General features: G+C 30.7%; 1 protein-coding gene across 5 annotated transcripts in view; it reads right to left on the reverse strand.

Annotated features, from left to right (window-relative positions):
• Positions 1-27,615, reverse strand: part of LOC134683599 (phosphatase and actin regulator 1-like) — a 58,235-nt gene continuing 30,620 nt past the window's right edge. For all 5 annotated transcript variants that reach the window (XM_063542917.1, XM_063542910.1, XM_063542931.1 and 2 more), the window contains 12 exons: positions 26,749-26,904; positions 23,602-23,793; positions 13,876-14,022; positions 12,923-13,096; positions 11,914-12,289; positions 10,586-10,749; positions 9,621-9,777; positions 4,639-4,694; positions 3,926-3,987; positions 3,280-3,417; positions 2,841-2,917; positions 1-2,061 (listed from right to left, as the gene is read on the reverse strand). In XM_063542917.1, the coding sequence (XP_063398987.1) occupies positions 2,046-2,061; positions 2,841-2,917; positions 3,280-3,417; positions 3,926-3,987; positions 4,639-4,694; positions 9,621-9,777; positions 10,586-10,749; positions 11,914-12,289; positions 12,923-13,096; positions 13,876-14,022; positions 23,602-23,793; positions 26,749-26,904 (1,715 nt within the window). In that variant the 3' untranslated portion in view covers positions 1-2,045. The remainder of the gene's footprint in view (positions 2,062-2,840; positions 2,918-3,279; positions 3,418-3,925; positions 3,988-4,638; positions 4,695-9,620; positions 9,778-10,585; positions 10,750-11,913; positions 12,290-12,922; positions 13,097-13,875; positions 14,023-23,601; positions 23,794-26,748; positions 26,905-27,615) is intronic.

A 27,615-nucleotide genomic window follows, 5' to 3' on the forward strand; every position in this document is an offset into this window, starting at 1 on the left:
ACAAACTAAACTAAATCAAATTTCACTAAACTATAACCTTTTCTTGTGTATATATATAAGGCAAATTTTAAATTAGACACAAAACATAGTATGTGTACTTTGTGGGCAAGCAGAAACTTTATTTGCACTAATTTATATCCAGACAGATTCCTTGTACGATGTTTGATTTGTTCTGGTGTTAACAGTTGTAATTAAATTATTTTCTTAATTGTTTTTTTATTTGTTGGCAAGGTATATAACTGTGTCAACATTCAAAAGGTGTATTTTGCCTGATATTAGATAAAGAAAATAAAGATATCAACACACATGTGTACTATTTAGAGAATGGTCAAACAAGTTGTCCTGTATAAACACAGAACTGAGTGATAACATGAGTGTAGTTGTCTTTATTTCATCTATCAATTTAAAGCTTGAGAAGATCACAAATATAAAGTCATTACTTTTATGTTTTCACTTTAGAAGTAAGCATTTAAACAGCATGCAGTCAAAGGAAAATTATGCCACACAAGAAATGTTACTTAATATTTTAATTGAATCTGCTAAGTCAAACTCGCAGAAGAGGTCATTATAATCATTTCACTTATAAATTTTGTTGGATTGACTTATAGAATTATCCATTCATATTACAATATTACTGTCCAATTTTTAAGTTTCCCTCACAGTTTTACTCATGAGAAAGTTTTGACATTATAACTGATTGAGATTGCATTATGAGCTTTAAAATCAGGTATTCAGGTAGCCATTGCTAAAAATTAAGTAAATAAAACTTTAGGTACAATTCCTATTCAAATAAAGATTCTTAAAAGTTGAAGACAAGTATATATTTTCTACTGAGAAAGTGTGTTCCAGGATTTTTATTATAAAAAGTTTTAAGTTTTCAGCTGACAACACTTAAACAGGTAAATGCAAGCAAGTCAAATATCAAGACTGTTTCAAAAATATCACTTTAAGTTACACAACATTAATTTTAAGAGTCAATTGAATCATGAACACATGCAACAAATTTACTTGACCCTTAAAATCTAAATGACGTTAAACTTCAGTTGACAATCAGACATTTATAATTACTTATCATTTGATATCATTATAATTATTCCTATGTGGCACATCTTTTAAAAATTTAACATATAATGGGTGCATTAAGTAAAAAATAGATAAATTAATTTGTTTAAGGATGACAAGGACAAATATTTACAATGTATAGGTTCATCCAATGATATTTATACAATGTTAACAAGATCATGTATCAAAAAATGCAACAAAATTTTACATCTCCTATATGTAAAATGTATAATATAATACACCTAACATGGGTACATTTATATATTGCATCTCAATCTTATATGTTTAAAATTGATCAAGCTATGCTAATTATGGGGATATCTTTCATTATAGACAGTATCATCATGCCAGTTGTTTCCACACAGAACCAGATCTTGAATAGCTTGATATCTGTTCACATTATAATACTTAGTTAAAATGTGTCTTTTAACATAAACAAAAATGTTTTTATCGTTTTGTACTGTAAAGTTAGCAACACCAAAAATTTTCAAAATTTTTGAACACTTAATTTGCATCTGTGAGTGTGTGCCCTATTTTTCTTTTGTTTAAGTTTATTTCACAACACTATTTTTTTTTATTTCACATGTTCAGAGCTCTAACTTATTCTCTCAAAATAAATAGTACTTGTTTATATTAATTTTCATGAAGAAAAGACACTTCTTTAAATTGTATTAGAATTGAAAACATTTATTGATAAAACAACAAAATTCTAAGTACAATAATAACAATTTAATTTAAAATATAAATTATGCAATTTAATATTCCCCATTCAAGTTATAGCAAAGCTATAAATCCCTGATGTACCATATAACTGAAACAATTTGACAATAAAATAAACAAGAGTCCTGGCATGATACAGTCCCTGATGTTCCACATACATTGTCTACCAGTAGAACTGTATAACCAATCCTGGTTTGTCTGTTTTGGCCAGCTCCAGCACTTTTTGCTATATGATTTGGTTATCACTAAAATGTCTATATATGTCAAGGTCTATGAAATCTACAAAAAGATTATTCAGTGATTCAATGATTATTGCTAAATTACAGTAAAGTATAGATAAAGAAAAAAAGCTTCGCATTCTTATGAATTTAAAGCGTGATAAATAAATTTAATATTTCCAATCTTGATTGTAATCTGAAAGTTCCATCCAATATGCAACTGTATGATTTCCTCCGTGCCACATGTTACACTCTCCAATAGTTGATGTGTCTTTTGATTGAGTTGAGCCATTTTAATTGATATTTCATAGTGTGTCTTTCTGTGTTGTGATGCTACTATTTTTTCAGGTTAGGGTGAAGGTTGACACCTATTAAAATGTTTAAAGCGGTTGTATTTGTTTGCACCTGTCTTAATTCAGGAACCTGTTGTTCAGTGGTTGTCGTTTGTTGATGTGGTTCATAAGTGTTTCTTGTTTCTGTTTTTTTATAAAGATTAGACCATTGGTTTCCCCGTTTGAATGGTTTTAAACCAGTCATTTTTGGCTACCTTTATACCTTGCTGTTCTGTGTGAGACAATTTTCCAAGTTGAAGGCAGTACTGTTATCTGTAGCCGTTTACTTTTAAAAATTGTGAATTTGACAGATAGTTGTCTTATTGGCACTTTATTTATTAACCAAGAAATCTAAAAGACCATTATGAGTTTTTCTTAAACTCATTATATAATAAACAACTAAAGAGCTGCTGAACCAATGCCTCCTATGTTGGTAGTGTTCCCTTAAGTGGATACCAAATGGATTGTCAGAATTTGTAAGTAGCCAGAAATAAGTTTGTAAACTTACCTAGTTAGATGTTTACTTTCTTCATGAACATCCATTTCTTTGCTTTTAAATTCATTTAATTCTTTTCTAATGGCAGCCTGTATAACAAAGAATAAGAATACTTAGTTTCAACTCTTTAAAAATTTGTACTCCTTTATCATGAATTGTTTTTCTCCTTTAGTAAATAAATCAAATTAAATGTAATATTTCTTGAGAAGAATCCTGATGACAAGAAAGTAAGATACTGTTAAGTGGTAACTGGTCACTCTTTAAAAATATGCTTATAATAGAAAAGCACTGTTCCTTTGCTTATGTGTTTTTTGCTGTGCATGTTTGGATTTTGTGTCATGATAGATATCTCATATCCTCTAATTCGTCAAATTTCTTTGTTTTATTTTTTGTACACTTCATGATACATTTTACCTCTGGTTAATGTTGTAAGATCTATAAATAGACTGACCTTATCTTTAGGTGTTAACCGTGTCCAAGGTTTATCTGCCCTTCTGTCATACTCATGAGCTTCTGTCCATTCAACATAATCACTAAACTGGATAATTTTTCTTTCTTTCAATTCTTCAATACTTGGTCTAAAACTTAACTAAAATATAAAGAAAACAAATTTAATTCAACTTGCCGGTGGTTGGTCCACTGTATTTTGTTATTATTTTTTTGAATGGTTAGACCTACATACAGATTTCATATGATTTGATTTCCAAACAAAGTTATTGAAGTTCCAACTCTGTGCAATAGTACAATGATCGATTTTAAAGAAGAAGATTTAAATCTTTTAGGCCATGTACCAATGATTTGGAATAGAAATCATATCCTAGGAATTGAATGACAAAGAGTAGCTTCTGTCTTAAATTAAAATTATTGTCTGAAAATAAAGGATTTTTACTATTCAATGGGGGTTGAGATATTCAAAAATTCAAATTCAGAAACAACTGTTGTTCATAAGTACAAACGATCATCACTCTAGGTATTCTTATATTATTTAATGTATACAACTTTTGTCTCTGGTATATCATCTCTTTATGCATTTATAGCAAATTCAAATTGATTGATAAAAAAAGCAAATAACAAAAGAAAAAGATTTTAATAATTACCTTTCTTATCAGAAATTTTTTCTTCTCTTCTTTTTCTTTCCTTGCTTCTTCACTACTTTGCACTATTAACAAATATTGAAAATAATTCCTCATATTGTTTTTCAAAACATTTAAACAATCTTGTAACAGACTACAGTTAGCAGACGTAAGAACATTCATCATATTTTTCAACTGTTTGTTAGAGACATTCATATTTTCATGGCAATACATTTTGAATCTATAATGTGAATAACAAATCTTCACTGATCAAGCAGATCTTATGGTGTCAATGAATGAAATGAAAACAAATGTTGTGTCACATGTCATTTTATTTATAGATAGATCACCGTTCTGTCATGTTTAGACGTAACACCTACATGTAAATTACATTAATCTGATTACAGGTCACTGGGTCACCTGTTGATTACAAATTTAATCAAATAAAGAGAAATAAATTCTTAACATCCATTAATTAATCTTTTTTAATTACCTTTATATTTTGTGACAACAAATTAATGGTAATCTCATTAACTCAATTTATTCTAAATAAACAAAATACTAAGTTTCAAGTACTGAAACATTCACAGGATATTTTTTTTCTTAAGGCACATTAATATTAAACCAAATTTCTTACAAATTATGGCTTGCATCACATAATTTCATAATTAAAATACTAGCTGAATAAGACATGTACAATTTTTATACTTCTGTAAAAATAAATTGTGTCCACTTACTGTGTAAAATATTTCTTTGTTCTAATTCTTCTTGTGAAGGACGCAAACTCAATCGTCTGTAAAACATAAAACACATTATCATTGTACATGTGAAAAAGTATTTCATGCATATGCAAAATGTCCAAAACTTTAGCAATAGGGAAATAATTAGAATGTTGTCATATTTTGTATTGATTCGTCACAAATTTCTACATATATATGCAGGTTTCATCTGACCAATCTACTCCAAATCAAACTAACTTGTATAATAATTATAATGTTGTAAAATATTACTGTGTACAATACATTTTAAGATACAAATGTGAAAATACATTCAACAACTTTCAGATACTATTGGTTGCCTACTGTAGATGAGACTTTTCATATTTTGTGGCAACAATATAGTAAATAAAAGTATCCCAGGAAATATTCTTTAATTTTGTGGCAACAATATAGTAAATAAAAGTATCCCAGGAAATATTCTTTAATTTTGTGGCAACAATATAGTAAATAAAAGTATCCCAGGAAATATTCTTTAATTTTGTGGCAACAATATAGTAAATAAAAGTATTCCAGGAAATATTCTTTAATTGTTAACTGTTTTACTAGTACATAAACATTTGTTATTCTTCTATAAACAAATATTCTTTAATTGTTAACTGTTTTACTAGAACATAAACATTTGTTATTCTTCTATAAACAAATTATGGTTAACTTGTACTTTGATTCAAATTCAACATTATGTTAAATTCCAAGTTTGACTTTTTAGAAATCAGACAGAACAACTTCAGGTCGCTATAAATCTATAGATTCTTTTTGGATCTTATTTTAGGGGGAGGGGGGTTTATGTGACTGGAGGTTCGATTCGTAAAATCAGTATGGTTGAATAGAATGCCAAATTAGTAAATTCTTGATACATATTGTTTTTATGAAACTTTATATCCAGATAGCCTTTTTATAAGGTGACATGTTATCACTAGATTTTCTTTTTGTGATATGTCATAAGTAACATTGACCCTTGGTGTTAAAATCTGTTCTTAAAACTATCAGATGTTTAAATCATAATAGATCAAAAGATTAAATCAAAATGACACCAAATGATAATGAATTCTTTATAAGTTGGTTTTAAATAAACCCAAAAAAATAAATCAATTACAAACGAAAGTGAACCAACAAAAATAATAAAAAATTATAAAATAAATAAAAACATTATCTGTTACCAAGAATAAATTTTTAAAAAAACGCTCTCACTCTATCTTATTGACTTCAGAGTATTTTTTAATATAAAAAGTTGATATTTTAACCAGAAGCTCTTGATTTTTTTTCAAATGACATCCTTAATATTTGTCTTTATTTGACTAATATTCCCTTATGACCTAATAGGGTAAATTTCCCAAAAATTCCTCCCAAAAAATGTTGGTTAATGATACCCTGAGCAAATGCCATGATCAACTGAACAATGGAACAAAAATAAGAAATAACATCAAGAATAAATGTCAAGGTGTGACAGGCATATCTTAAAAATGTTCGATGAAAAACAAGAGTGCACATGCTGAAATGTCTCGCCTTCTGTACTAATCATTGATATTATGTTGATAGTCCTAAGTATAAAGCTTTATAACAACTGTCACATAAACTTAACATTAATAAAGATAACTAAAAAAAGACCAATGAACCTTGAAAATGAGGTCAAGGTCAGATGAACCATGCCAGGCAGACATGTACAGCTAACAATGCTTCTATACCAAATAAAAAGTTGACCTATTACTTATACTGGGTAGTTGAAGAAAAATAGACCAAAACACAAAAACTTAACACTGTGCAATGAACCGTGAAAATGAGGTCACGGTCAAATAAAACCTGCGCGACTGACATAAAGATTATAAATTATTTCCATACACCAAATAAAGTTGACCTATGGCATATAGTATTAGATAAAAAGACCAAAACTCAAAAACTTAACTTTGACCACTCAACCATGAAAATGAGGTCAAGGTCACATGACATCTGCCCGATACATGTACACCATACAATTATTCCATACAACAAATATAGTAGACCTGTTGCATTTAGTATGAGAAAAACAGACCAAAACACAAAAACTTAACTATAACCACTGAACCATGAAAATGAGGTCAAGGTCAGATGACACCTGCCAGTTGGACATGAACACCTTACAGTCCTTCCATACACCGAATATACAAGCCCTATTGCTTACAGTATCTGAGATATGGACTTGACCACCAAAACTTAACCTTGTTCACTGGTCCATGAAATGAGGTCAAGGTCAAGTGAAAACTGTCTGACAGACATGAGGACCTTGCAAGGTACGCACATATCAAATATAGTTTTCCTATTACTCATAATAAGAAAGAATTCAACATTACAAAAAATCTGAACTTTTTTTTCAAGTGGTCACTGAACCATGAAAATGAGGTCAAGGACATTAGACATGTGACTGACAGAAACTTCGTAACATGAAGCATCTATATACAAAGTATGAAGCATCCAAGTCTTCCACCTTCTAAAATATAAAGCTTTTAAGAAGTGAACTAACGCCGCCGCGGGATCACTATCCCTATGTCGAGCTTTCTGCAACAAAAGTTGCAGGCTCGACAAAAACCAAGAATAAAGCGGAACCCAATTCTAATGAATATATGAAAATGGGGAGAAAATTATTCTTTAACTGAATTGTATCAACTTATTCTTTAACTGAATTGTATCAACCTGTTCTTTAACTGAATTGTATCAACCTATTCTTTAATTTCAATTGTTAATCAAAGAGCAGATTGCTCTGCGGGATACAATTGTCGCTGTTTCATTGACACATGTATAGCATGTAGCTGGATAATATTATTTTCAAAACTAATTCAACTGCACATGTAAAATAGTTACAAAATATCAATCCCGAATAAAAGTGTATGGACACTGTAATTAGGCCTATTGTGTTTTATTTTTGTACTATCAATTCCAAGTTTACTTTCCACAGCAGAGACTCAGAGTGAGAGGAGGTATTTCACTTCATATCTTATCACCTATTTTCCTACGTTAATTCTAGGAGGAACCCCATTCCTAACTCTTTAAATATTTAATTTCCTTTGGGTCAGTGATCATGACTCCTTTCCGTACACATTTATCTGTTTAAATTGCGATCGTTTTTAATATAATACGACCTTTATTGACAGAACGAGCTAATACTCATTGTGTTGTGATTCAGAATTCACGGAAGTTACTTCCAAAAGGGAGACAACTCGAAACGATAATATGGAAGACTCCAATTCGCCTGAAGGGGTGTTCTACGATGTGGACGACATTTATTTTAATTTAAATGATGCATATGATTAAAAATTATGCAACAACAATAACCCTCAATAGCAGACATACAAAGAAAAGATCCCATGAGTTATAAATTAATTAATTGAGTGGGGAATTCAGAGCAACCATTCAATCTAAAGCCCCTTGAAGTCAAGAAATCTATATGCATGCACATTATTTCCAAAACAAACCCTGGAGCAAGAACGTATATTGAATGTTTATTAAACAACCTAGTTGGTTCTCTATTTCTTTATGGTAGTACAATCTCAAATATCAGTTTCATAACGGTAACATATAAGAAAAACTCCACTTCAGTTCTTTTACGACAGAAATCAATTTATCGGAATTCAGAGAACTCTCGCATTTTATCAAATCTGGGAATTCCTTCTGACGTGTTTCTAAATTTATAAATACAAATACTGCTTATTTCTGATTTTCCGTGTTGTTAAAAACATGCATATAAGTCAAGGGAATTATGAAACATGAAGATTATGAAAAGAATATTATAGGAAAGTTGTTTAAGTTCAATCCCTTTGTTTGTTTTTACCTTTTAAAGCAAGACAATCATAAGAATCTGAGATGTTCCTTAATGTTTAGAATAAAACGACTGACGTGAGGGAAATGCTCTGAGCCACCGGTATAAGTCTACAGATTGCTTGAAAGCAATCGTATCCCAAAAAATTAATCAAAGCTGTCTCTAGGTTGCATTTCTGTAAATATTGACAATGCAATTTTCCATAGTAACTCCTTTTACGGTTAAAACTGTAATCACTTTTACTATGAAGTTTTGAAAAAAATCTTATCCTAGAATTGAAAGTTCATATGCACCAAAATTTTGTTCAAAGGTAAAAATATAGGGCTGTGTGGCATATTTTCAACGTTTATATGCCCTGACTTCTCATAGTTTAAACTAACTCTAATTTTCTTAACTAACCCTACCTCGAATGAAAGGTTACCACAGATTTCAATGTAAACAATATGCACATGTATATTTACTGGTAACATTCCCAAATTATGCCTCTGTGAGATGGAACACAGAGAGCATAACTGGGAACCAGTATGTAAACAAAATTAATTTTATATGAATATTCAAGATCTCCCCAAAAGAGGCATGTTTTGAGAAACAGTTGTATTTTCAAAGTGCAACCTCTAGCAGAACAAAGTAAACAGATGCCTTATTCACACTATCATTTTCTATGTTCAGTAGACCATGGAAATGGGATAAAAAATCTAATTTGGTATTAAAGTTAGAAAGATTATATCATCAGGAACATGTGTACTAAATTTCAAGTTGATTGAACTTCTTTAAAAACTACCTCAGCCAAAAACTTTAACCTGAAGCGGGACAGACAGACCAACGAAAGACAGAAGTTTGAACAAACAAACGGACGCACAGACCAGAAAACATGATGCCCATAAATGGGACTTAAAATTTGTTCTAGTAGCGGTTGATTGAATAAAGTTATAGTTTTGCTGGGAAAGAAAGATTGATTTTTTCTCTCAGATCCATCACCTATATAAATTAAGATATAAAATCAGAGTATGTATTTTTTTTAAATGTCGTATATTTGATTTCTACCCTAACCCTTTTTAACTATTTCAGACATCATCTTTTTGAATATTTGCTTTGTGTTATATAAATGAATTTGACTAATTATGGATGTATTTGTTGTTCTGTTGATACACACCTAGTTAAAGCTGTTCCTATGGCAGACCTCCTCTCTGTAAATTGATCTTCTGTTACAGAATGTATAATATTTTTCTCTACTAATTCATGCCGTGTTGGTCGAGCGCTTAAAAATTTTGCTAAACTATCTTGGCGAGCTACTTTTGCTGCTAATGAACCTGTCAAAAAAAAAATTAATATTATGTTTAATTTCTCAAACATTAAAAATTGCAATGTCATGCAATAACTAAATTTAAAAGATTATCAGAATTTGTAACAATAAATTTTCTAGTTTCTATGTATTGACAGATAGTTTTTAACAAATCAATTATTGGATCATTAAGAAATGTTAAAGAAAGGTCATCTAAACATTAATAATGCATGTATTTTTTCGAATTAAATATTCCCCATGCATAAATATATACAGTCATAAGATTTGCAAAAATAAACCGTGAAAATAGTTCAATTGACCAGTATTTGTAAATAACGATCAGTATTTGCAAGTATTTGCTGCCAATCTGGTCACTACTGGAATATTAGTCAATATTGGCAAATATTGGTTAATTGACATTACTATAGAAACCAGTCCTTGTCTTGTCTATACATATGGATATAGACAGATACAGTGACTGTGACACAGAATAAAAAGTCACTTTTTACCACAATTTGTATAAGAACTAAAAGTAAAAATTATTGAGTAAATAAGTGTTAGTAAATGTAAGAGAAAATCTTTGAAATAATGCCTTATCATGAGATAAACTCCTAGGGCTGTTTTTACTGCCTAACCTTGTAGAGGACTAACATTTATAAGAAAAGACTAAATATCACCAAAGCCTTATTTGAAAACTAATGACTGAGACAATCATCAAAATGGTACCGTCCTTGAGGGTCTTGAATTTACAATTGAGAGTAACTTGTAAAACATTAGTGTATTTCTATTACAAGATTTTTATATTTGGTTGCTTTTCTAAATAATTAAAAACCTACTAAGTTCTTGTTCTTCATCTTCTTCCTCGTCATCACGATAACGAATCTCTTCATCATCTGACGAGGAATCATCATTAGAATGGAAAGACGTGGTAGTTGGAGGAACTGTTGGCATGGAAACAGGAATAGGTACATTTTCTTTATTGCTGTCTGTAGAAAAATGCCTGAAATAAATAGTAAATGGTGCTCATACTTAAAATCATAATTGCCTTTATGAGAAAAAAAAAAGAATTACTAACATCCACTGTTGCTTGTTACTTTAAATATTTTTTCCTGTATTTTTTTAGTTGCTGACAGTAAAGAAGCCAAGTCAATTTCCACAATCTTGTTTAGCTTATGCTTGGTGGCGGGCAAATAAAGTTTTACACTGGAACCTCTCTAAAATGAACCAAACTTTAAGAAGAAAGTAAAGAATGCTGCAGCCAATAGTATTTCTATATAAAAGGAAATGCTGAACTTTTAAGGTATATTTATAAAGGATGACCAGTCAAAATATCACCAAATGAAATATTGCATTTTCTTTTATAAAGAAATATTTGATACTACATGCATAAAAGCATTGAAATTATGGAATTATTTTGAAAGATTTTTTTTACAAAATATCATAAATGCACAAACTATTGCACTAACTATTCAAGTTCTGATTCCTTGGAACAATTTTTTTTGTGTTTCTTCAAAAATGTTAGCCCTTGTAGGATATATAATCTATCTTGGCACTGACTAACAACCCTATACAGTGAAAATTAGACCACAAGTAACAAGAGTTCTACAAACAAATCTGTCGCACCTGCTGTAAGATTTAAATGTCAAGATAACATATATTTTAAAGGTCAAATTATCTTTAATGTCGCAAAAATATCAGATACACATGTACCTTACTCTTTAATAGAATATCAACTTTTAACATGGTTACTACAACATTAATAAAAGATCATTGTCAGTTGACAATTACTAATAGTGGACTATCCTCCAATTTCAGACAAAAACAACAATGTCACTTGTGTAGGTTTTTTTCTTTGTTTCAGCCTCATAACAATAATTTTAGTGCCTATTCTTTATATTTCATTCTCAGTTTAAATTGTAGAGTGCTTTATTCATTGTTCTGTAGAGAAGACTACATCAGTTTGTTTTTCTAAGACTACTTTTTTTTAGCTTCTCACCAATACAATATTTTAAACAATGTAGTACTTTGGCTGAATGTTTTATGCAAGTGATTGCAAGAGTTTGACATGTAACAGACTGATTAACAGACATAGTTGGTTATGAATTCCTATTTACCCTAAACAAACAAAAAATCAAATACAAAGATTTATTTAGTACAAACTTACGCTAAACCACCTCTAAGTTTTGGCCGCGCCATAGCACTAGATAAGGGTGTAGATTTTGGTGAAGGCTTTGGTGAGGGCTGTTTTATCACATTTGATATCTGAGGTGTAGTTATAACATCGACATGAGAAAAGTTCACATGAGAATGATTATCATTTTTATCTCTAGACACAGGTGTGACAGGCTTTATAATATCACCTCCCCCTCCGCCACCTGCCCCCTTCAAAGCACTTTTTTTAGGTATTAATGACAAGTCCGGTTCACTAGCAGGGACAGGAGCGTATCCCTCAGGATATATTATTTCTGGCTCTTTCTCTTCCTCTTCCTCCTGCTTTCCATTCTTTTGTTCTGGTTTATCTACTTGCTGTTGTTCATTATCTGAAAAATATACAATTTTCTTAAACATTTATCATTTATACATCAGATTATAGGTGTTATCATGTATAGACATTATCTATCAGCGTACCCCCAACATATAATATATCTGTTGCTTAGCTCCAACATGTATCATTTAAGATAATTAATATACCAGTAGATAGATGGATTCTGATTGGTATTTGATGTATTATGGATGGTTATTGTTTGGTATTTGTTTTTCATTGATGGTAACTGTTTGTTGGATCATAGCTGGTCCTATATTGGTATCTGTAGTATCATAGGTGGGTTTTGTTTGGTATCTTATTTTACAGATGGTTCTATTTTGGTATCTGTTATCTTATAGATGGTTCTATTTTGGTATCCGTTATTTCAAAGATGATCTAGATTGGTTATCTTTTTTTAAAGATGGTTCTAGTTTGGTATCTGTAATACCATAGATGGTTTTTGTTAGGTATCTGTTTTTTTAATAGATGGTTCTAGTTTTGTATCTGGTGTATCATAGATGGGTTTTCTCTATATTTGTTTTGTTCTGATTTTGTGTACCTATTTATTCGTCTAATCTAGGTGTATGGGTGTGAGTAAAATAAAGACAAATGCTACCCTAAATTAATACAATGCAATTCAAATGCCTACTTTTTGTAACTTCTACAGCTGAAGGTTTATCTGATACAGATGTATCTTCATTAGATGTGGAAGTTTCTGTTGGAATGGCTGTTTCCATGGTAACCTCCTTTGGAGTTTGTTCAGGTTTATCAGCATTGGGATGTTTAGGAAATACCATAGGTCTGGCCTGTGCAGTGGTTAGAGCTAAAACAAAAGTGGGATATAATCTTTTATCTTATATTTATACTAAAACTCACCTGCAAAAGTGGTCTGTGACTGAATCAAATTAGTACGTCTATTTATTTATAGCTAGGATTTTATCCTTCATATTGTCATCTGATGAAGTAATTCGGTAATTTAGGTGAACAGTTTTTCCTGCTGACCATAGCTTTCTGTCTGAACATTTTCATTATCAAAATTTTATTGTGAACAGCTCACTGCTGGAGTGAGGCAGACATTGTTTATTTGTTTGAAGAACCTTGTTTTGTTTCTTGTTAACCACTTTTTATTGTTTGGTTTTTTTAAAAGTGCGGAGATATCAAACTTGATAAGTCTGTCTGTTATTCATAATTTCTTGTTCATGTTATTGCATCTCTATTGTTTTTCATAAACTGTTTAGTTTTTAATTAGGCCTTTGGTTTTCTTGTTCAAATTATTTTACATTTTGTTATGCTTCATGCTGCCAGATGTTATTGCTGACTATACAGTATGGGTTTTGCTCATTGTTGAGGGCAGTTTGGTTACTATCAGCACTTGTAATTGCACAAACAGAAGCAACTTCCTCCTATATGTCATACCTGGTTAGTCAGCACTAGAACTAACAGGTGTAAATTCAGCTTGTTTAGTCTGACACATCATGGCTAGTGTGTCAGAACTTGAACCAACAGGGGATTTCAGCTTGAGTTGTAATTTTAAATTCCTAATGTGTTATCACCAGAATTAACACATATAATTTAAGCTAGTGTAGACTTGACATGTCATACCTGGTGTGTCAGCACTTGAACTAACAGGTGTGATTTCAGCTTGTGTAGTAATGGTTGTACACTGTGTCAATTCTGTTGTTACCACTGAATTAACATTCTCCCCTGGGTTAAGTTTCTCTGTCCCTTCAGCTTTATCTGTATCTGTGCCTATAACACGATGATGATATTAAATAGAGAAATGAAGAGTTTTACACTGTAGATCATTTATCTTACAGACCTGTTACCTTGGAGTTGACACACATATTAGTGTTTGATATGTAACTCTGTTTGAAATATAAATCAAAGGTTCACAGGTAAAGTCACATCTGGTAGTTCATGCATTCGTAACTCAAAAGCACTGGTTTTCTTAAAATCAATGTATTAAATTCTGGTAGATAAATTACAATGTCAATGTCTGTAAAGCAAGGCGCTGATAATATATTAATTTAAATGGAGTCATCAGCCACTGAAAAACACTGCTTATAAAAAGAAGATGTGGTATGATTGCCAATGAGAAAACTCTCCACAAGAGACCAAAATGAAACAGAAATAAACAGCTATAGGTAACTATGCTGCCTTCAACAATGAGCTAAGCCCATACCGCATATAGTTATATATAAGAATAAAAGTTCTCTTAAAAAAACACTAAACAAATAAACTTCCTTTATTAAGGTGGTATGGGTGTCTTTCGCCATCTTGGATTGAAAAAAACAGAGAATCTAAGGTCCATTTTTTCGATCAAATTAGCAATATTTGATGGAGGAATGCAGATTTTTCATGTGAATTTTCATTTAAAAGAACCAATTTATAAGAATATAACTTATAAATACTAATATTTTTACAAGTGTAGATTATTTTTGGTTGTTTTTTGAATATTTTCAAATTGGCAATTTAAGGGGAGGTAACTCTAAAACAGTGCATTTTCTGAAGACCTCTACATGAAATTTTCCTATTTTGTCTTTTAGCCGGAAAAAACGTACGGTGACCCTATCTCTTCTTTTGATATTCTCAGAGCATTGTCTGAAAGCAATCTTTTCCTAATACATTTGACAATTCTATCATTTTGTTTAGTTTCTATTCACAAAATGTTGTTTTTTCCTGTATAATCCATACAAAATTTGTCATTTTGTCACAACCTGTAGCTTGAGAAAATGCACGGTGACCTATCATTCTTATAATATTTTTGAACATGTATCAATAGATACTACATTTTGACAAAGTATGAACAAATTCTATCATTTTTATTTTAGACTCCCATACCACCTTAAGAATAATCATTTCTCCATCAAATATTAATTCAATAAATATAATACTATACTTCTTTTATCTATTCATATATATTAATCCCCCCCCCCCCCCCCCCCCCATTATATACAAATGTACAATAACACACTAAAACAATTTTTTTTATGAAATGCTCCATCTTTTTATATACAATGCCTTTCATTGGAGTATGTTATTGTCATTGATCACTAATTTAGAATGTTAAAGTTAACATCTTATTTGTTTATCAGAAGACAAATTAGCAGGTTCTCATATTTCCAATTGATTTTTTATTATGTAGAATGTCCTTGTAACAATTCAATTGTATATCTAATTTCTACTTTACTACTGTTCAATTTTTTTAGCTTTATAATCCAATGAGTGTAAAAATACTTATTATATTGCAACATTAAAAATGCATTCATAATCTTCCAATACTTTTGTTCATTTTTTTCATCTTTAAAATTCCCAGTAAAACTTTATCTGATACTTAAATATCTACCACTGTGTGTGTGGATACTATTACTACAAACTTTGGTTCCAATTTCTCAAATCTTAAATGCTTTATTTTTAGACAAAAACTTTGTTCTCAACTTCTTTGACAATCTGGATGTTATGGCCTATTTCAGTTTTGGTATGCCTTATTTTTTTGTATATTTTTCCCATTGCAAACTTTGGGTCATCTGTATAAACCTGATAATGATGAATCAAATTTAACAAACTCTTTCTAAATTAACCTTCTCAAAGTAATACAAATGATGGTATGCTTAGGTCCATCCAGGAAAACAATAAGTCAGTATTTGATTTTCTAAATATCAAGCATATGATAGAAATATGAGGCAACTGCTCTTAAAGATAATCTTCCGTAGAATTTAACCAATGAGGTAAAAATTAGAAATTAAAAGAACCCCACTGACTAAGGAAAGGATTAAATCTAAAGCAAGTCCTCTTCAACACAATATTTTCTTATTATAATCAGCAACAAAATTTAAAGAAAACATATATTTTTTTTATAAACAAAGAGAAAAAGAGAAAACATTTACCTTCAAGTACACCTGTGAATATTTTGACAAAACAAATTACTACGACACATGAATGGAAAGCCAACAATTAGCACTATATGTAAAACATAAATTTCCATGGAAACATTGCCATCATTTAGTAAAAGATATTAGTAAACCACTTCCTTATAAGCTATCTGTTTTAATCATTGAATTCTGGTGCTTGTAACAGACAGAACTAAAATAATTTATAAACACAAAAATCAATAAAAGATTAAATTGAAAAAATGACCCAAAAGACATAAACATTAATTTCATAAATGCAAGAAACAAAACTGTTGCAAAAGTTTGATCAGCTGATTGTTTGGGCTAGAAAACTTATGTTGTTGACAAAAAAATCAGGGTTCTTGCTGTGAGAGAATACTATGAACCTTAAAGTACATAAAGGTCAAATAATTTTCATGACTTAGAATTCAGTATTGGTCAAGGTTTGCAACAGTTAACTTTCACTTATTCCCACTTGGGAAACATTTCATCGTGATCTATAGGACTTTGGAGGTCGAACAGTTCCTTATCTCAACTTCTCCTGTATCCATATAAAGTGCCATTCAAAATGGCTACTTGGGGGCCCTTGTTAAAATTGAAAATGAACTGACCCCCCCACCCCCCAAAAAAATATACAATTAACAACTAAAAAAAAAATTTCTATGAGGTTATTGCATAAAATGTTAGATCTGTTTACATCTGGCAAAAATGTGAAAAGGTTACTATCAATGCTTCTACACTCATCCTCTTCAACAGTTACTATGGTAACTCATAAACAACAGTAAATATACAATATACAAGAGAAAGTTCAACAATGATGTTCCCACTGGAGGGTTCAGATTGCAACTGGATATACTTATCACATTTCATTAATTCAAATTGTATATGATTTTTAATTGATTTTAAAAATTCATTCCTTCATTGTTTCTGTAACCATTTTTGGTCTGCTAACCTAAATATTCTGCTAGCTCACTGTAAGTTCTGGGAAAAGGACAAATTATAGAAAAACTAAATATCAGGATAATAAAAATAAACAATTATATACCACTACAAGGAAAGTATATAACCAATTATTGAAATTTTCAACTCCCTGCTATGTCTTGTTATTCAGAAAGTTGCAATAATTTAGAAAATTGGTAATTATGACAATAACTATGGAAATCAAATTAGATTATGTCCTATCAAAATTGGAAAAATATTTCTATTGTCCATAGCTTTACATTTTATGTTTAGTAGTTAAAGATTGTCATTTATGTGTCTGAAAACAAAAACAATTTCTGGTATGACATAAAGCAGGTATAATATTGTTTCTTTTGTCTTCTTCATAAACAAAGAATCTCTTTATTTTCGATTTGCCATGTCCTAATATTTCGAAATTCTATATACAGAAACAGAATTTTAGATAAATTCTTGCAATACCTACTTTCTGTTTTTCTGATACACATTCAAACATCATCAGATTTCTCAAAATATGCTCCTTATCATGTACAATTAGCAAAATATTTACCTAATTGCCTTGCTTGATTAGTTCAAAAGTTTCTTATTAAAAAGATACTTTTTTTCTTCTAAGAATCAATCTTACAGTCTGCCAATTTAACACCATAAGAAATACTTTTGTATATAATAATTCAATGAGTTAAAAAATATTTGATAGAGAAAGAAACTTACATGTAGCTCTAGACATTACCATCATATTTAAGATGAAGCAGTTATGTAACGTTAGCTGACAATCCTTATCTTAATCAGCAGGTACAATGTTTACATCATGTTGGTAGTAGGTGTAAAATAGTGCTGTCTTACTCTGCCAACTTTTACTTCACAAAACCAATGTAAACAAGTGTGAAAGGTAAGACAAATATTTCACTGATGAAAAATAATAATAAGCTGTTGTAAATGATCGAATTTTTGAAAGTTGGTCATTAGTTCACTTTTAGCAAAACAGTTGAAACACAGGGGAATTGAGAAAGATATATCAGGGGAGTTGTTAATTAAATATTATTTTGTAATCATAAGTCTCAGTTATATATTTATTACACAGGAATGCAACTCAATCAGCAAACTAAGAACATTTTCACAGTGTCTCCAAATCAGAATTCATATACACCAGTGAAAAACTGATGTTGTTCCTCATTTGATATATATAAACACACAACAAAGTTTGGGATTTTCTACCAATCTAGTACCACAACTCTAGAAAGAACAAAATCAAACTTGACCTGTCTATAGTGGTCTAAAACGTTCATAAAAATTTCTATCAATTTGAGAAAGGGGTTATCCATATAATATAATTATTCCAAAGCCACAAAATTTTGATTTTCCCAATAATTAACTAACACATAGACAGAGTTCTTGAAATATTTTTTTCCCTGGTGGTCCTTGAAAAAATCTGCTGGTCCTTACTTCTATTTCTAATACAAAATACCGGGACAGACAGATGAATGAATGGATACACAGACTGAAAAACACAATGCCCCTAGGTGAGGAATAAACATTAAACTAAAACAATGAAATCCCATTTTCATCAGCATAGTTTACACAATAACTTTTTATAAATCCATCTTATTTTCTTTACTTAAAAGAAGTCATAATTTACATTAAAATTACATTACCCCATAGCCACCATTAGAAGCACTCTTCAATCTACTCTTTTAAACAGTCATTATCTATGAAGTTGACAATAAAATCTAAATATGGTATAATCAGGATTAGTTATTCTCTCAATTATATGAATGAGTATACATGTATGTGGGTTTAGATCAATAGGACAGCAACGTAACAGCACAAGAAAAACCCAAGATAAATAGAGGACAATATAGAACACTCGCCTGTTATCTTAACAGAATTTCTGTATACATTCTTCTAAAAGATTTATTGTAGCCATAAATTACAGTGTGTTGCAGTTTTGTATTTGTGTTATCTCCCTTACACAGGCAGCAATGTTATCATTAGTATCCTGATGATATTGGAACTTTACAAACATTTATTGGCAAAAGAAATGTATCTGGACAACTAAAGAATGAATTTTTGATAATTTAAGTAATTTATTGTAAGGAATCAGTGCACAGATGAAACAGTGGCACCATTTTCAAATTGAAATTTTGTGGGATAAAGGGGTCATCTGCATAACCCTTTTTGAACAAAATTTGTACATTAGGATGTGAAGAATTTACACCCATTCTTAACAACTTTGGTTTATTCTTAAAGTGAAAATCTATATGAGAAAAGATGGAAGTTAAAGCAATGACAAATATGTTTAACCCAGTCACTTTCAGTATGTACCTGTCCCAAATAAGGGGCCTGTAATTCAGTGGTTACCCTTGGTTGCTGTCTATCATATCAATTTTTTGCATAAATCAGGCACTTGGTTTCCAGATATAAATTGTTTCCCATTTTGCCATGAGCTGGCCCTTTATATCTTACTATGGTATACAGTTAATGTCTACTCATTATTGAAGGTCATACCTTTGGTCTCTGTTGATAAGTGTCTCATTGGCAAACATATCACATACCCATTCTTATAATGAGGACCATGCTGAACCATTAAAAAACTGATTTAAACCACAATAAATTGCAATTGTAAAAACATTCATTGATTGAAAAGCCACAAGTTATGCTGAGTCACTGCCATAGTTCTATTTTAGAAGACCATGTGTGAGTTCCATAGAAACAGACACCCCTGTGTTGATAAATGAATGTTCAGATCATTGGTATTGTTTACAGGTAGTCAAAAGAAACAATACAAATCATCTGACTCTTTACATTCAAGTTAGACACTTGTATGATCCTGATAATTGAGAAAACTAAGAAAACACAAAAGTACTTGACTTTTCTGATATATTCATAAAACACAAGTTTTGATACACAGACTTACCGGTAACTTTTAACATGTAAAAAATATAATAAAGTTAGAGTTTGGAATATGCAATATCTCAGCAGGGGATCAAATTAATGGAGGTCAGATGTCCATTACCTTTTATTAATTAGGTGGACATTTATTAATAGAATAGTCATGGCTATTCCACTCCTGGGAGTAAATTTTCTCATTGTCTAAGCTTCTTGGCAGCCATGTTGTACTGTTATACCACTGTCCCAGGTTAAGGGGAGGGTTGGGATCCTGCTAACAGGTTAGCCTGCAACATTATTTATGTATGTGCCTGTCCCAAGTCAGGAGCCTGTAATTCAGTGGTTGGCGTTTGTGTATGTGTTACATATTTGTTTTTCGTTCACTTTTTTACATAGTTTTCTCGTTTGATTTGTTTTACATTGTTTTATCTGGGCCTTTTATAGCTGACTATGCGGTATGGGCTTTGCTCATTTTTGAAGGCCGTACAGTGACCTATAGTTGTTAATGTCTGTGTCATTTTGGTCTTTCGTGGATAGTTGTCTTATTGGCAATCATACCACATCTTCTTATATTATATTATCATTTTATCAAAACTATTTTAATTTTGCCTAAAATAAAGATATTAACAACTGCTTTACAGCAACAGGGAATCTCATCAGGACTTAAAAGCTGAGAATGGTAAGGTGGCCATATTTCAAAGTTCAAAACAAATCTGAAACAGGCAACCAATGATAGTTTTCAAATTTTTCATGTTTCTTGAAATGAATTTTCCAATAAATCTGGATGTGGGCTTCATCTGTAAAAAGAGTAACCTAGTTTCTAAACAGAATAGTTATTGTTGGTAAGGTTGATAGTATTCATAAGCTATCTTAAAAGTTTATATACATCTTGTAGACATCTAAATTAAGGTCAATTATTTTTAAATTTTTGATAGCAACAGATCTTTCAATGTTATTAAATATCTATAATACTGTGGCAACTATCCTAAAATAAACAGATTTCTGTGTATTTATGATCTTTGAAGTTAATTGGAGAATGCTCATGGCTCTGAATTTGTTTGAACTAGCAAACTTCAGGTACACAAGTAAACATATTGCCTGATATGGTCTATCAACAATGCATAGATTTATACACTGAAGAGCCGGTCCAATTACCAACAAAGTAATAAAATGATGCTTCTCCAAGTCAATCCATTTAGATGTTGAAGTATACGTGGGATACACTTGATCGTGATATCAGGAAGCAATCTCTTTTAATCCTACGCATTTCTGGATTCTACCATAACAATACTCATTACTAATAACCAAGAGAAATTAATGTACAATTCCTTTACTTGTACAATGAAACAAAAATCTCTTTTTAGACTGTATTCAATTAAACATGTTAAAGGGACAGAACAACAAGAATACTTTCAAATAACATTTTATATGGAGTTTTGAAACACTGCAGAAAACAAACTGTTGTACAACGCCCCCTTCCCCCTTATTTCTATCTATTGAGAATTGGCGGTTGGTCATGGTGTCATGCATATGATTTGTGATTGTGTTTACAACCTTTTAAGTTATAAAGGATGTGTAGAGTCTATATTAATATTGGAACTGAACATTAAGATAACAGTTCTTTCTTCCAACCTCTTAATATAGCTGTGTTTTGTTTTCTGCAATATCAATATTATTTAATTGAAGTAACTATCTTTTAAAGATCCCTCTCCAGTTTTTTTTTCAACGGATTACTTGTTTTCTACAAGAGAAAGTCAAATTTAAAGCCATAGCATTTTGGTGAGCCTGACCCAATTAATCCTGTTGTTATTGGTACCTACTAGTATTTATCTATTTACATTGATATGACTATGATAAAAGTGGTATTGTTATTCATGTAACTAATGATCAGGAATGCTTAATTTTACATAACTTTCATTAGATAGCCCAGAAAGTAGTCCAACCTAAATACTCCGTGCACGTGTTAAACAGAGGAATAAATTAAACTTATATAATGGTAAGATGTTTGGTGGTCTTAGTGAAATTTTAATGATCTAAATCAAAGCAATTTATAGCTGTCACATAAAAGTGACAGTTATCCATTGATAAAGTACATCTTTGTTTTATAGACCTATGTGTCATGAGCTGCTGGGTTACTGTCTCTTTAATATCCTCTTTAAAGATGCAAATAATCTGTTGATTGAAACCTACTCTTTAATCAAGAAAAAATATGCTTCCTTTGATATCAGCTAAATTCATAAACTAGAAAACATTGAATTATTTTAATCAAGTTAATTTCTAATCTAAAATGAGTCATTTTTATGTAAATGTACTGAGAATGTTATAAAATGAACCACCTTACAGCTATTAGCTCTAATAACATACCCTACACATGTGTGTAATTAGTTTATAAACATACCTTTGCACAGACAACACATAAAACAGCCTGACCCCATTGTACGGTAAAAATCACACCTAAGATGCTATTGTAATGTACATCTTAATATATTCCTTATCTGTTACCCATGAAAACATTACACATGTTCATTACAGGAGAGAAATCCATGTCAATTTCTGTTGTCCAAATAATATGCTTGGGTAATTTTGGGTTGTTATCTGTACACTTCCATTAATCAAACACTTATGTGTCTATAGTTATGTTTTCTGTGGCCAGGTATTCAAACCTTTACCTGTTACCTGGTACAGATATTGTAAATCCTCAAAAATCAAAACAAGGAAATAAATTTAAACAATAAAGATTTATAATAAATACATATATGTATTTATCATTTTCTTATTCAAACTATTTCAAAAATTTAGGTTGAAATTTCATGGTGAGGAAATTGTAAAACCAAAAGCAACTCAGGTGTAAACATGTACAATATAAATGTTTTTGTTCAATTAAACATTTTATGACACAGAAAGTCTCTTGACAAAGTTTATCATCATACAACAGTACTTGGTATAGAATGATGTTAATTATAACCAGAATGTCTGATCAAATCATTATGTGTGTAGGTGTCATCTGTAATCATAGCTTACTCCATAGCTAGTGATCTTGATTAAAGAAAATTAAGGTCACTGCAACTTTAAAGTAACACTGCCAAATACTATCTTAACTTCCTTTCATTAAGTCTTTAAAACAAAGTGTGAGTTCTCTGACTGATATGCCTCAAGCAGAGTCAAATTGTATACAAAATGTATGCAGTATTCTCCCTAGATCATGTAGATACAATTAATTATATATCATTTAATCAAGGTTACCCCAAACCTTAATTAATATCTATGTGGATCAGGATGATAATTGTAGAATTACAGTACCCTTATATCAAATGGCTAAAAGAAAACATTGAGATTTAAGCAAGTTTAATTCTCACTTAAAAGCTTCCCCTAGCTATACAGGCTATGAGATCATAGAAGCATAAATAATCTAGAAACAGTTACTGAGACCTCTCCCACAAGACACCAACCTAAGTACAGAATAGATAAAGAATCTTAGTGTGTTAGGAATTCAGGCCCTCTCCAGTAGAAGAGATTGATTACAAGGAGGGACTGAATTATTCTGGCCAACAGTTAAAAGTCACCAGTCACTTTCTAAAATATGTCAGAAACTTACTATTTTGGTCCACATGGTTTTGTTCTACTATAACTGTAGAGGTTTTGTTTTGGTCATTATTGATTTCTGCTGACGTCTGCTCAATTGAGGGGCCATCTTGTGTTGATGGTTTTATGTCCAATGGTTCTTTCAATACACCCTTCCTGATTAATTCTTCTCTGGTTGATCGAACTGAAATCTTTCTTTCAAGTTCTGAAAAGAGAAAAACAAAAACCTAAAAATCAAAATTTCTAGTTGGAATAAAAAAAACTTTTAAAGATACAGCATTTTAAATGAACCATATTATCTTCTTGTGAGACAGAGTACATATACTCGCTGCCTAAAATAATTTGGATCTAACAAGCAGACACAAGCAGTGTACACACTTTTAGAGAAAAATTGGAGGGCAAGGTCATTAAAAAAAATTGAGACCCGAGCAACCACTGTTAGAAGGTTCACTTGGTTCCAAGAGAACAACATAAAATCTTAGTGCAGACACAATTGTAAGACTGAAGAAAATAAAGAAAGACAAGCATTAAATAGACATTTCTTAAGTTAAAAGAAGAAAACTAATACTATGTCATTGCCAAACATAGAATCATATCTATCCACTCTTCAAAATCACAAAGGAAAAACTTACAAAAAGGCATATAAACAGAGTGATACTCTTTGTGAAAACTAGTCTATTTTATTTGTTATACACCATTAAGTGAGTTAAAGGTTGTTCAGAAGTACTAAATGGTAAAATAATTACTGGTATAAAATAAAAGTTTTTCATCCTGCTTCAATGGTCTGTATCAATATTTACAGTAAAACAACCCACAACTCTATCATGCTATATTACAGCATGTTTACAACATGACACGTTTTGTAAATACTTGCCATCTCTTATAAAGCTTTTAAAATGGAAGCATCTTAATCTTTTTAAGTAAGCTTCCTGTAGTTATAGAAAAACTGGCAACAGATGGTTTGACAAAATACCAGAAAAAGTAACAATGATATAGAAATATAAATGGAAGCACAGGTATACTTGTCAGTAGTTGTTGCATGTCATGTCTATTATCTCTATATTTTTTGGAGAATTGGGTGGTAATGGCTGATCTTTTTTTTCAACTTTGGTAGACCAAGATGATTTCGAGTTGTTACTGTTTGAATAATACTTTACAGGAACTTTGACAAACATTTTCTATCTTTTGGGATCAAAGACCTAACAAATGAAAACCAAGACATGTTTTTGTTAACTTATGCACACATTAATTCAACAGTGCTAAACTTAAGTTAATTGGAAACTTAAAGATATCTCTAAGCAATAACAGATATGACCTAATATAGAAATGTCTGCCTCTACACTATGTAAGACCTCACACTGACTTAAAGCACAAAGTGTCAATGAGATATGATAATGGATCATGTGTCAAGTATAATGATAATTTACAAGTTCAAAACTTCGTACACTGACACTTTTAAGTAATGACTTATTTTGAGGGCCCTTTACAGTATCTTTCAAAAAATTTATGCTGAGTCAGCACAATTTTTATCAGAACAATTTATGATATGAAATAAAAGTTGATGATGAATTCATATTTTTTCTTTAGACACACTTACCACTAATCAGGTGACACAGTGATTTAGTATTCAGAATATGATACAGAGAAGAAATACACATTCAGCTAAAGACAATGACATCTAAATGGACATTATAGATCAATTACAGTATGCAGTGATGTCCTAGGGCCAACTTATTCCATCCAGCATAAAAATATTGACGTGACTAAGGTTATAACTCACTTGCTGAATCACTCAACATGAAACAAAAGTCTTAAAATCAATTCCAGAAAGCTTCAGATAACAACGTAAGGGGAGAATTTATTGTATTTCATTCTAATATTGACAGATCAGAAAAAACAATTTCAAAATTACTCTTGTTACTACATTTATTATAAAATTGGTAATATGATATAATATCAATTAATTTCCTGTTTTGTTCAAACATTCAGGTCAACTGAAATATATGCAGTAGACAAGCATATTTGAAATTGAATTAAATACATGTAAATGACATTTCTTATAGATGAAAATCTGTTCAGTTTCATTTATAAATCTATAAATTAATTTTCATTTTGACTCATAAACTTGTCTGCCCTTTTCCTCCTCTCCTACACAACAGTACCTAATGTGTAAGTGTATTTGAATTATCCAAGTTTTAGTTTACCTTGAAGCTGGAGGCTCCAAAAAGATTGTATATGGCCAACTGTCATTTTTGCATATAAAATTGATACCACAGTTATCAGCACCAATTGAGAATTATGTATATTAATGCATTAATTCTAGCAATTATATAAAAACTTGTTAAGTCCTAAGGAGATTTGAGGTTCATAGTCAATGTGAATTTAAATTTCAATCCAAAGTAAACTGTTGGAGTAAGTTAAATCAAAATGTTAAATAAGGACATAGAAGATATTTAAGGTATGAATTGGGTAGGTATAAAACAATTAATGCAAATACCCTACTGAAGGGATTTTCAAAAATCAAAATATATGTATATGCTCATTTTGACAAGGGAGCAAGGAGCCAAATTTCAATAATTTATGGTTATTTTTTGCCCTTCTTTATAAAAAAAGATATAGGTTTATCCCAGTTAGGACTGCAGTTCTTTTAGGAACTTGTACCTTTCTATTGTATCTTGAAGCTTTCCAATTATACATATCAATCAAGACTCTAAAGAGCTTCTACTCCAGAAAATATAGCAAAATTTATACATGTTTTTAGATTGTGTTTCCAACTGTTTGAACATGTATAAGAACCAGTAAACTTACATCGTCTAGATGTGTTATGATGGTGTCTTATTTAAGGAAAGTATTAATTGAGAATTTTAGATAAAATCATTGTCACCTATCAGTAATATTGTTTTTGTACTCTAAAATCAAAGACAATGGTGTAATAATCAAGATGAAGAAATCATAATCTACATTCATCATTTGTAAATGAAATGATGATGTCCAACCACTCAAAATTGTCTGAGCCAGAATAAGTTTTGGACTATAGATACAACATTCTTGAGAGCTGTCTAGGCGAACTTCATTTGCGAGGATGATGAGACTTGGTTTTATAAGTAAAACTTGAGAATTGATAATTTTTTTCGAAAACATCTGTAATAATATATCTTACCAACAGCAGTTTTTTCTATCTTTTCGCTCTTCTTCTTTCGCTTCCATTTCCATGGTTTAAATATTTTACCAAAGCTAGAAAATTTACTTCTTTTTTCTGGTTGTGGTGTATTTGGACCTAAGGAGGCTGTTTTAACTTCACCATTTTTTTGTTTTTCTGTAAAATATAAATATTAAAGCACATTAATTAACAGGTAAACATTGGACATTACTTGTATCTTCGATAACATTATAAGCACAAACAAACTGATTTAGGATAGACAGAAAACACAAAGACAACAAGAAAACAAAGACAACAAAGACAACACAGACAACAAATGAATAAGTTAAGAATGAAAAACCTTGCTTGAAAATTATTGATTACATTTGGATTAATATTTCATATTTAGTTTTGATAGATTTTTGGTGTTTAGCACTGGTTTCTTGGATGAGGAACCCCAAGAGAGAACTACTGACCTCCTCCAGTAAAATTGGCACTCATACTCAATCAAGATTGGAGTCAATGCAACTGCAACATGAGGGGTTTAAACTGACTTCCTCAGTATTGACAGGCTAGTGGTCAAGTACAATGAAGTTGAACTAATAGACTAGTTTGACACCTTTATAATTTGAGAATTTGAACTACTTCTGCTTATAGTTTTTAGTATTGAAATTTCTGTGATAAGAACTTTTCAAGGAACTTGTGTCATAGATTTCTTGTTGGCTTGCAGATTTCTGAATATGTCTTAATATTAAATGATGACAAATTGAATAGTGAAAAACGTGATGTACTTGGGGCTACTTGCACTAAATTAATGTACTAAATCTGAATTCTGTCTGAGATAGTGTGTTCTGTTTAACAGTAAATAATTCATAACGACAATCATTG

Source organism: Mytilus trossulus, chromosome 1 (genome assembly GCF_036588685.1).
Source record: "Mytilus trossulus isolate FHL-02 chromosome 1, PNRI_Mtr1.1.1.hap1, whole genome shotgun sequence".
NCBI lineage: Eukaryota > Metazoa > Mollusca > Bivalvia > Mytilida > Mytilidae > Mytilus > Mytilus trossulus.